Source organism: Grammomys surdaster, unplaced genomic scaffold, assembly GCF_004785775.1.
Source record: "Grammomys surdaster isolate TR1022 unplaced genomic scaffold, NIH_TR_1.0 126131, whole genome shotgun sequence".
NCBI lineage: Eukaryota > Metazoa > Chordata > Mammalia > Rodentia > Muridae > Grammomys > Grammomys surdaster.
This window is the reverse complement of record NW_021620939.1, coordinates 5,988,888-5,999,851: the sequence shown is the minus strand read 5'-3', so window position 1 is coordinate 5,999,851 and position 10,964 is coordinate 5,988,888. Positions and strand designations below refer to the sequence as shown.

At 55.3% G+C, this 10,964-nt stretch overlaps 1 protein-coding gene across 3 annotated transcripts in view; it reads left to right on the top strand.

Annotated features, from left to right (window-relative positions):
- Positions 1–4,506: 4,506 nt before the first annotated feature.
- The window catches only part of Sema3f (semaphorin 3F), a 28,219-nt gene continuing 21,761 nt past the window's right edge, over positions 4,507–10,964 (top strand). Inside the window, exons 1-4 of one of the 3 annotated variants that reach the window (XM_028756674.1) lie at positions 4,569–4,594; positions 5,350–5,431; positions 8,012–8,141; positions 8,406–8,566. In XM_028756674.1, coding sequence (XP_028612507.1) covers positions 8,455–8,566 — 112 coding nt within the window. In that variant the 5' untranslated portion in view covers positions 4,569–4,594; positions 5,350–5,431; positions 8,012–8,141; positions 8,406–8,454. Of the gene's footprint in view, positions 4,595–5,349; positions 5,432–7,558; positions 8,142–8,405; positions 8,567–10,964 lie in introns of those variants that run through there. The other 2 variants (XM_028756675.1, XM_028756676.1) reach the window with 2 other exon arrangements.

Here is a 10,964-nt window from a genome sequence, read left to right as displayed (position 1 = left end):
TGCAGAGGGCTGAGGGCAGGGTCCCTCTCAGGTAGCTGGGGCAATGCATCTTCAGGCTTCTGTCTCTAGCCTGTGGTAGACCTGGCTGCCAGATAGAGGATGTATAGGCAGCGGGAGGCCAAGAGGCTGCAATGCAGTTCCCACAGAACAGCCTGGAAGAGCTAGAGAAAGAGGAACAGATACAAAAGCTGCCAAAAAAAACGGTTGGGCCAGGTTGAAGAGCTGGAGGTCCTGAGGAAGGAGTTTTTCTCTTGCTTTTTGGGAGCGCCATCATCCAAGGTGGGGACTGAGCCAGTTCCTGACCACCTGGAACCCCCAGAAGGGTTCAGGAAGCCAAGTCACAAATGCCTTGACACTCTCATGTGACTGGAGTGGGAGCTATAGAAGATGCATGTCCTGCCAGGAGCTGAGGGTCTCACAGAGGACTTTTTGTTTACCCCTAGGACATCCTATCAGGGGGAACATGAACAGCTAATGGGTATTGAGGGGTGGCAAGAAGACTCTAGGGGGTGGTGCATAGGGTGAAGACAGTCAGTCCATTGAGCTGGGTAAGGTGTCAGCTCTCTCAGTTCTGTCTGAGCCTCTTGGCTCGTGTTATCTTTTGAATGGATCTGGTGCTACTCAGGCTTGCTCTCACAGTCATTCAATAATGATCGAGTTCAATCAAAATATTGAACTCTGTCAGTGAGGCTTGGGGCTCCAGCACACTGCCAACTCCAGAGCACCTGTCTGCTGTACGCCTTTGGTTCCCTGTAGGCACCAGAGCCTGGTCTTCAGTCCTGGGGCTTTCTCTCAACTCGTGAAGATGCCTGTTCTCTTCAGCCTGGTGGTCACATGTCTTGCCCACTACTCACTGTCTCCTCCTCCATTCTATGGTGGGGACAATGGGACCACTTCCTTCACAAGACTGAAGATCACCCAGAGTTAGTAGCTAGAGTCCTTGCTGAATAGGAGTCATCACAACCTGTGGTTGCTTTTCATTTGTTCGTTTGTTTTAGCTTTTTGAGATGGAATCTCAAGATGTAGCCCACCTGGCCTGGATGTTAGAATGTAGGCCAGGCTGGCTTTAAACTCACATAAATTTCCTGCCTTTACTTCCCAAATGCTGGAATTAAACTAGGGTTGGTTTTAAAGGTTCTTTGATTCTCTAAAATTGAAGACAAAATTGTAGAAAACTATATACTACTTCTTCAGATAGTACTGTATAATAACATATTATAGGCTGGGAATGTAACTTGATTGTCAGACTGAACGGGCATGCACAAACCCCTGGGTTTGACTTTCAGTACCACATTGCAGATACAGAAATGCAACTCCTGTACTGTGGAGATTCTGTAAAAGGAGGTTCTGTTCGAGTCATCCTAGGCTACTTTGAAGCTACCCTGAGATACATGAGACTCTACCTCATGGAGCTCTATGAGCCTAGGCTTCCTGAGTGCTGGGTTAAAGACCTATGCCACACCCCGGGCCACACATCCTCTAGTACTTGTTTTCTTTAGACAGTATTTCACTATGCAGCCCCTACCTCAGATTCCAAAGTATTGGGATTACAGGATAGGCCTGTGCTTCTGTGACCGGCTCAGTACCTGGGTATTAGGGGCTTTTTTCCTCTCCTCTTCCTTCTTTTCTTTTAGGATCTTTGAAAGAGTCTCATGTAGCTCAGGTTAGCCTCCAACTTGCTATGTAGCTGAGGATGACCACAAATTCCTGATTATCCTGCCTCCACCTCCCAACTGCTGGGATTGTAGATATGTGCCACCATGTTTATCGATACTCAAAATTAAAAAAAATTTTTTTTATTCATCCCTCCCAACCCATGTAGAGGGGACCCAGCCTTCTACTCTGTACACACTCACACACTCGGGTTCAATTTTTGTTCCTGGCCCCCTTCCCATCATCCCATCACCGGAGGCCTTTGTATGATGAACTGTTCTGTGTCTGAGCGGTTCTTCATATAGACAGGTTAGTTGAGAGCAGTCCTTTCCAGCCCTGAGCATGGAGTTCTGCCACACCCTTACAACTCTGCCTTTGGGTCGCTGCTGCTGCTGCTGCTGCTGCTGCTGCTGCTGCTGCTGCTAGTGACAGAAGGGTTTCAAGGAGACAGGTGGAGGCTGTGGAAGAATGGAAGAGAGGGTCCTAGAAGCCATAGCAATGGCAGAAACCATTTATGTATTTTGTGTGTATGAGTGTTCCGTCTGTGCGTATGCTTGCATGACAGAAGAGGGCATCAGATCTCATTATAGATGGTTCTAGTTGCTCGGAATTGAACTCAAGACCTCTGGAAGAGCAGCAGTGCTCTTTCTTAACCATGGAGCCGCTGTCTCCCCAGCCCCTGGGATAGCCATGTGATCACAGTGAGGAGTCAGGGTAGGCCTGAGCTGCCCATGTGGTGGTGGTGCTATGATGGTGACCACAAAGATGGCCCTGGTGAGGATCTGTGAGGATGAGGGAGGCGGTTAGCAATGAATTACTTGGTTATGGCGCTATAGACCGAATACAAGCGTTGCACATGCTAAGCCTGTGCTTTACTATTGAGCAACACCCTTAGCCCTGTCAGTGTGTATGCACGTGTTTTATTTGTCTGAGCAGGATTTGACTGTATAGCCCTTGCTGGTCTGGAAGGCCTGGAATTTGCCATGTAGACCAAACGGGCTTAGAACTCAGAGAAGTGCCTAGATTAAAAGATAAAGGCACACGTCAGCGCACCTAGCCTTTTGTCAGTGCTTTGAATGAAGCATGACGTTAGGGAGATCGGGTGCTGTCCCTCACTACAGTCACCATAAATGGCAGGGAGATGTTTCCTCACCTTAAACACTCCTTTCCTCTTGGAAGCATAGGTAGCACCCCACTTGTGAGTCAGGTAACCCTCCGCAGTACCCCAACAGCCCTCTGATACCCACCTAATGCTCACAGCCAGCCAGTCAGTGGGTCAGAGGAAGACTGGCTCTCCTGGGATTTGTAGGCAGGTAAAGGAGAGGTTGGAGGAAGAAGAAAAGAGAAATGGAAAAGGAGACAGGAGGAGAGAGCGGGAGGGGGGGGAAGAGGACAAATGGAGGCCGGAGTAGGAAGAAGAGTGGAAGGCAGAGAGAATGAAAGGGGAAGACAGGAGGGAGACAGAAGAGAAGGGAGAGAGGAGGAGGAGGGAATAGGAGATGGAGGACAGGGAGGAAGCAGAGGACAAAGAGGGCCAAAGCCTCCTGGGACCACAGCAAGAGTGTGTGGGGAAGGGCTGAGAAGTGGTTCTGGCTGATGAGGCCATGACCTTGGGGGATGGGCTGCTCAGAGGGACCCTTCCTGGGGTCAGGAGAGGCTCTTGCTCAGTTGTTGAGGAGATTTGAAAGCAAGTGTCCCTTTCATAGCCAGGAGGCCTCGAGTGGTCCTCATGTCATCTGGGTTCTCTGGAATATGACACTGTAAAGGGAAAGTCTGTGAGGGCCGCTGGCTTGAAATGACACTTACTGGTCTTTGAGGAAGTCACTTGGAGCATTTGGGTAACTGGACAGAGCTAGTGGCTGGGCTGCACCGACTTGACCTACTCTGGAGGTAGCCATCTGTCAGAAGGTCCAGAAGTGCCAACCGTCCCAAGGGCTGCACCGCCACCTGCTGAGAGGCCTGGGCCGTCCCAGGTCCTCGCCGCGGGGCCCGTGGCTGGCAGCAAGTAGGAAGGAGGACCGCGGAAGGGGGCGCGCAGGTGAGTGCAGGCTGTTTGCTCCCCTGCGCTCCAGCCCTTCTCACCAGGGAGTTGAATGCCCGGGTAAACACCAGGCGCGATGTGCGCGGTGTATCCACGGAGAGACAAAGCCAGGGCGGGGCGGGGGCGCCGCCCGCGATGCCAGGGCGGGGGTGCAGGGCGCGGAGCAGCCTCCCCTGGAGCGGGTTGCCCACCGCCTGGGAACCCCGAGCCCAGCTCGCGGACAGGTGGAGCGGGGGCGGGGCGGTGGCCGGTAGGGTCCCGCCCCGGGGGTGGGGCCGGGCGGGCCCGGCGGGGCGGGGCCGTGCTATGCAAATGTCGCCCACGGGCGGCCAATTGCCTGCGCCCCGCGCGCGGCTCCGAGCGTCCCGTCCCGCCAGCGGCCTCGAGACCCGAGCAGCTAGGGAACAAACCGCAGCGGTCCAGGGAGCCCGGAGCGCAGCGCAGAGCCAGGGTACGCTTCGAGGACCCGCGCAGCCCCGCTTGGTCTCCGGGCCCTAGTCAAGCAGGCAGGCAAGCGCAGCGCCACCCGGCCGAGCCCAGCGCAGCGCTCCGTAGCCTAGCGCGCGCCGCCGCCCGCGCCCCGCACCGGGGAATGCGCCCTCGGCGCGCAGGCCAGGGGGCGCCCGCAGCCCGCCCCGGGGGAGGCGGCCCCGAGCGCCCCTGAGCCTTTCCATGGCCCGGGCTAGGGCCCGGGGCCTCGACTGCTGACGTGCACGAAGCCGGGGGAACCAGTGAAGCCCAGACCGCGGTGCGGATCCCGGCTCAGGCTCAGAGACAAGAGGGCGCGGACAGGGCCGTGGCCCCGGGGGGCAGCTAAGGCGGACCGGCCCGACGCAAACCTCTCCGCTACTGCGGCGGCCACCGCTGCCCGGGCGCCCAGGCCCCGCCGCCGTGGACGAGGTGAGTACGGAGGGAACGCGACCTCCCGACCCCACTAGGACCCGCGGCACTGCAACTCCTTAGAAGTGCGCTAGGTCTGGCGAACCGTGGCACTCTGTCTGCGGGCACCAGGCGACAGGACTAGGATGTGTTTCATACCTGTCCCGGCGACCTGGACCCTCTCCGCTCCCGGGCGCTGTAAAGATGTGTGACTAGGTGATGTGGCCTGCGGGATCACCGGTGTGTGAATTAACTTTTTCCACCCCCACAAGGTTTTGGGTGGGTACCCTCGCCCTCGCGGAGTGGGAGTTCGGATCCTTCTGTTTTAGTCCTCTGCTGACGCCTGCAGCAGCACTCTTTCCCAAACGGCGCGTTTGCACTGTCTCGGTGTCTCTAGTCTGAAGACCAGGTCAGTCCCAGGGGAAGGTCTAAATTGGAAGCCCCCACGTGGAGGGTCGCCCGGAACAGCAAGACAAGGGGATCTGTTTCCAAATGAGCTTTTCTTCCAGCCATTTGCCGATGTCCTGGCCCCCAGCTGCATCTTGGTCCTGCTTGGGTTCAGGGGTCTCGGTGTAGGTGAGGTGTTTTTAAGTTGGAAGACCCTGGAGTCAAGCCTCAGTTCGAACCACGGGCCCTAGTGGTGAAGTGGGCAAGGGACCATGGTGGGTGGCGGGTTGTCTAGAGCAGGCGAGGCAAGGAAAGTGTCAAGATGAAGAGTCTTTTGGAACTAAGGCTGGGGTTCCAGCCGGGCCGATAACTCCTCATTCTTGAAATAGGTGCATTTTTGCCACCAGTCCATTAACATCTGGGGAGAGGACAAACTGAAGCCTCCCTGTGTCCACCGTGGAGCTGGGCCAGGTAGAAGGACTCCTGTTCCCCCGAATTCACTCTGTTTCTCCAGTACCTGCTACCCTAGTTACAGATATGGGAAAACTGTGCCCAGGGGTGGGATGGAGCCCGGGCTGCTTCTCCAGCTGCTCAGGGGGTGTGCCTAGACCCAGTGGACTATCTTGTCTGGGCCAGGCAAGAATGCAGTCGTTTCTACCCTCACTGTTCCCCCTTAGTTCCAAAGGAGCCAGGCCCGGAAGTAGGAAGGTGGGGGTTGGAGAGGCCATAAGCCCAGTCTCAGCCCCCGCTACTCTGCGTACCTTGGGGGTGGGGATGGAGTCTGGCCCAGGTGACCTTGACTGGGAAACCCTGACCACAAAAGGGGGTTTCAGTCCCAGCTGGTCTGCTTCCTGGTCTATGAGGTGATGGGGGAGGGGGAAGCCGAGGATCCAGGAGGAGTCTTGGGGTGTGTTTGGGGGGTTAGCTGATGAGCTGGTGGGGTGCTGTTAGTAATTTCCTCCGTGTACCTCCACAGCTCTGTTCTTGCCTGTCTCCCTTCAGTCGAGGCAGTTCTCAGCTAGAGGAGCCAACCTCCCTTTGCTAAGACAGGCTCCCCCTGACACACACATACACGCACGTAGACACACACACTATGAGCTTGGGAGGTCTGGATCAGGCTGGACAATTTGACCACCTGGCCCCCCGTCCCGCCCCCAGGTGCCTCTGGACCCCTTCCTCCGTCCGCCCCTTCCCTGCACCCCTTGCCAGCCCCAGCTCCTCCTTTCTTTGTTCAGGCGTCTCTCCTCCGTCCCTCCCTCTCTCCTCCCTCTCTCCTCCTCCCGCCTGCTGCCTCCCTCCCTTGTTCCCTCCCGCCAGCTTTCTTCTCCTCCTTTTCGGTTTTTCTCCTGGTGGGCTCCCAGGTGGCGGTGACTGTTCCTCCCCTGTCCACCTACACGAGCTCGTTCTGACTTGGGGGTTTTAAGGGGTTGGGGCTGAATGGAAGGTATCCAGGGGCTAGCTGAAGGGAAAGGACTGTAGCCGCCCCCTCCCCCTCCCCTCTCTGTCCCTCCTTTCCTCTTCATCCTGCTCTTTCCTCTGACCTCTAGGTTCCCAAAGAGGAGCCCTGGATTGGGTCTTAAGGCCCTAGCAGACTTCGTCACCCCCCCCCATTTACTCCTTCAAGGGCCAGAGAATTGTGGGAGCTCCCTGTAGGAGCCTCATGGGAAAGGTTCCCTACTTTCTTGGACACCTTGAGTGAGTCCGACACTAGCTTTGGTGACCCTGACCATGTCACTGTGAAAATGGATACAAGAAAAATGAGGTCACGGGTGGGGGACTGTTGACATGAGCCCCCTGATCAAAAGCTCTTAGGGACTCAGACTACATCTTGCCTTCTAGCTTCCTTGAGCCGCACCCCACTAGCAGGTCAAGTTCTTGAGCAAACTCGAGCCTGTGAAGGCGTGCGTGGGCATGCAGGTGTGGATGTGTGGATGTACATACAGGACGGTTCACGGGGCCGCCTGGTGCACCCTTAGGGTGATGGAAACTGCTTGGCCCTTTCCCCCTCCTGCCTCAGGAGCCTGTCTCGACTTCTGTCAGCGCTAGCTTTATGCCCCCAGCAGATGGGGGAGGGGCTGGGGCTGCTTCTCCCCTCCCCCAGTCAGCCAGCCTCCCCGGGAGAGAGCATCTGGGATGGGGAGATCTTGGAGAAAGAGAGGTGTGCCAGGCACTCAGAGAGCACCGCTGGAGGAGTCAGCTGAAGCTGCACTTCCTGTCTGAGGAACCACCAAGTGGTTTTCCTTGGCAGAAGAGGCAGGGCTCCAGGGTTGGGGGGCTGGGTCTGAGGAGGGCATTGGAGTCTAGGAGTCCACAGTGGAGCTTAGGCCTTGTCTCGGCCCCACAGTCCCGGGTGGAGGAGAAAGAGTTGCAGCCTAACATACACATACTCTGGTGTCCTGGAAATGGGTCTGTCATAGTGCCTCCCGTGGGAGAAGGGGATGGACAGGGCAGATCTGGGGTGATGAGGCTGTCATTCTTGTTGCCCTCACCCCCAGTGCTTTCTGAGTGGGGGTGGGAGTTGGCACAGACTTGTATCGGGAGGGAGCAATATGTTACAACAACTGGTGCTGGGCTGCGTTTACCCAACAGCCAGCCTGCCTGGGGAGACAATATTTGAAAAACACAGTATTAAAATTTGGACTTGCCAGGGATATGGGTGACTTTGAAGGGAGCAGTGCATCTGGCATATACCCTTTCACAGATCCACTGGGCATTCTAGCATTCTTTCTGACCCTTGAGCTGGTACTTTTTCATGGAGGAAGTCCTTCTGCCTGTCTAACCTGAGTGCTTCCTGCTTCCTGCTTTTTTAGTTAATGTGAGTCCTGTTATTATCTGTCTGTTCTTTTTTGACTGATGCCGTCCCTCCTGCTTTGGGCCATCTCTGTGTCTCTTTCTTGCTCCCCCATCTTCCCATAATTACCCTCCACTCCAATATTAGGTGCAGACTTTACTGCTCTAGATCTAGACATGGGAGAGAGCAGCCACTCCGTAAAGCGTGGAAACTTGCTGTGAGCCACAGAGGGTTTCTGCCATCTACTTTTGTTCCAGCAGGGAACTGAGGGGACATCAGAGGGTAAGGCTCGGTCCTCTAGCTACCCACATCAGTTCTGCTGCTTCCCGGTGGCCCACTACTCACTACCTTGGACTTCAAGGCTTGTCGGTGACACTTCCCCAGACAAAGGTAGGCAGAAGAAAGATAGAGCTTTGTCCTGAGCTGAGGGTTGTGAGCATGGAGACCCCAACACTCTGTTCAGGAAGGGAAACTGAGGTACAAGGGAAGGTAGGCGGGGTGCTGCGCTCCTGCAGTCTCAGTCCTTAGGAGGCAAAGGCTGGAGGATCTTTGTAAGTTCAAGGCCAGAGGGTTCTAGATCGAGGAGACCCTATCTCAAAATAAAAGGCAGTCTAAGGAAATGGCTCACACATTCCAATCTTGCTCTCTTCCCAGGTGTCCACAGAACTGGAGCCTGCTTCCTGGGCCCCAGGCCCCTCCCACAATGCTTGTCACTGGCTTCATCCTCTGGGCTTCCCTGCTGACCAGGGCCTGGCCAGCTACCCCCATCCAGGACCAGCTTCCCGCTACACCTAGAGTCCGGCTGTCATTCAAAGGTAAGGGACTTCTTTGCTCCTCTCAAACTGTCCTTTCTTACAGTGCTGGTTTTCCTGCAGAAGGAAGAGGAGCAGTCAGAGCACAAAGACTGAACCCCTTGGGGTTTCCTAGGCAAGCATGAAGAGAGGAGCAGGGCTTGCTGGGAAAGGCTAGAACCTAGAGGGCCGAGATATTCTGGAAGAGGGTCCTGAGCTGGGCACTGGATTCTTTGAGCTCTGGGAGATAACTCGGCAGATTTGCTGGTATCAAGCCTCTCTGTGTCCCAGGCAGCTTCTAGGGTAGAGGGTCAGACATTGAGGTAGATTCAGCCAGTAGAATGATCTGGAACATTCTGCTGGGTATGTGGTACCAAGGCAAGTGTCCCTGTGAGCAGTAGATATTCCAAGGTCCCTGAGGGGAAGCACAGTTCGCTATGTGGTGCCTGGAGGATTGTGGGGGGAATAGAATCCTTGGTGAGCCTAGGGAGGGCATCTACTAGTGTGAAAGGCATTAGTACCCCAGAACCCCTGTGAGTACTTTAATAATGAGGGCCTGGGGTCTGCAGAGTGTCTCTGTTCATCGCCTCTGCGTCTGCCACACCTGGCAGGTGAACACAGTGAGACTCCAGGACCTGTGGCTTATTTACTTTCTCAAGGGGTGTGTGTGTGTGTGTGTGTGTAATGCATCATAGGACTGAAGTGAAGAACAGTGGCTATGCTGGGGTTAGGGGATTTAGAGTTACTGCTGAGTCCTGTCTTGGCCATCCTCTGGCTAGAAGCAACATTGGCTAGCCTCCTGCCCTGGGTGGGGCCAATTCAGCCCAGGCTGGCCAGATTTCCCAGCAGCCATATTGGGTGAAAGGCTGGGCTGACCTTTCCTTCCTCAGGCTTGGCTGAAGCCCAGCCCTATCTCGTCACCATGGCCCCCTAGCAGGGCCCCTGGCCTCATCCCACCCCACCTCCACAACTTGATTGGAGGAGGGGAATGACCTGGTTAATGTTCCCAGTCCTGATGGGCAGACAAGAGTTAATCGGTCCTGGGTCTTAAGGGCCTCCTTTCCCAGGCTTGGGAAGGTGAGATATTTATTCGGCTGATACTTCCACCCATCCCTGGTGGAATTCCTCAAAGCAGATTAATAAATCTTGAAGGGGCCATTTTCCCCCTCTCACCTCCCTGCCTAGGGCCATTAAGTGTCCCCTCCCCCAAGAAGAGAAGAGGGGGGGCTTGAATACCACACCTCAGGACCCTGCTGTGTCTACAGCTTTGGCTATTATTTTTATTAACATTCATGCCAGAAAGCAAGGAAGCGTAGGGTGGTCTGTGTGCTCTTTTTAAACTTGTTGGACCCGTAGGGGCAAAGGGACAAAGGCTTTGTTCCTGTTTTCCAGAGAGAGAAACTGAGGCTCAGGCAAGAGCAGGGCCAAGGTCAGGCAGGAGGCAGAGAGGAGGCCAGAAATAGAACCCTGGTGTCCTGGCCATGCTGGCGCCCACGTCAAGCTGGGTCGATTCCCTCTCAATTAGCTCTGAAGCCGACACCCACAGTGACTAAAAGCCCAGCTTCCTGGCAGCCAGCCTATGGTGTTGTTTGCCGTGCCTGTGCCTGCCTAGGGCAGGGCTGGAGGATGCTTGGGGCCACCCCAACCTGGGGCCTCGCACCTTTGCCCAGGAAGGTTCATCAGCCAGGGTGACCTCCCTGTTCTCACCTGACCTTAAGCCATAGTGCTGTGCTTAGATGTGAGCTCAGGTCAGCAGTTACTTGAGCACCTACTGTGCGCTTTGCTCTGCTGAGTCCTGGGAACACTGCTGTAAGCAAGATGGAGTGCACAGGAGAGTAACTGAAAACTCTTATTAGGTGAGCCCACTGCAGAACCCTGGCCTGCGTGGCCTCTCCCCTTTAAGCTCCTTGGGTCCACAAGAAGTGGCTGTCAGTGAGGGAAATGTGGGATACTGAATGGAGCCTGACTCAGAGATGGGGTCTCACAGCTGGCTTAGGGCTGCAGAAGTGGGGCTCGTCCCTTCTGATGTACACATACAGGGTTCGTAGAGAGTTGCTCTCAGGAAGAGGCACTGCTGGGACCGTGGGCTCCATGACTCTGGATATAACAGCCAGAAGCCAAGTTTGGGTGAAAAAGCCAGCCTTCGGTGTTATAGTGAAAGGTGCCACCTCGTGCTGGGTTTAGCTAAACTCTCCTGGGCAGAGGTGCTGGTGTGAGGAGCCACACTTCTCAGGGAAGATAAAAGAACAAAGACAGGAATCAGACCAGATTCCAGCTTACAGCCCACGCATCTGCCAGGGACCCCAGATCTAGAGCCAGGAAGGCATGAGAGCAAAGGGTTCATTCAGATGAAGAGGTTTCTGTGGTATATCTCCTGGACTTCCATCAGCAGCACAGAGAATGCCAGACACAAACAAGGAGC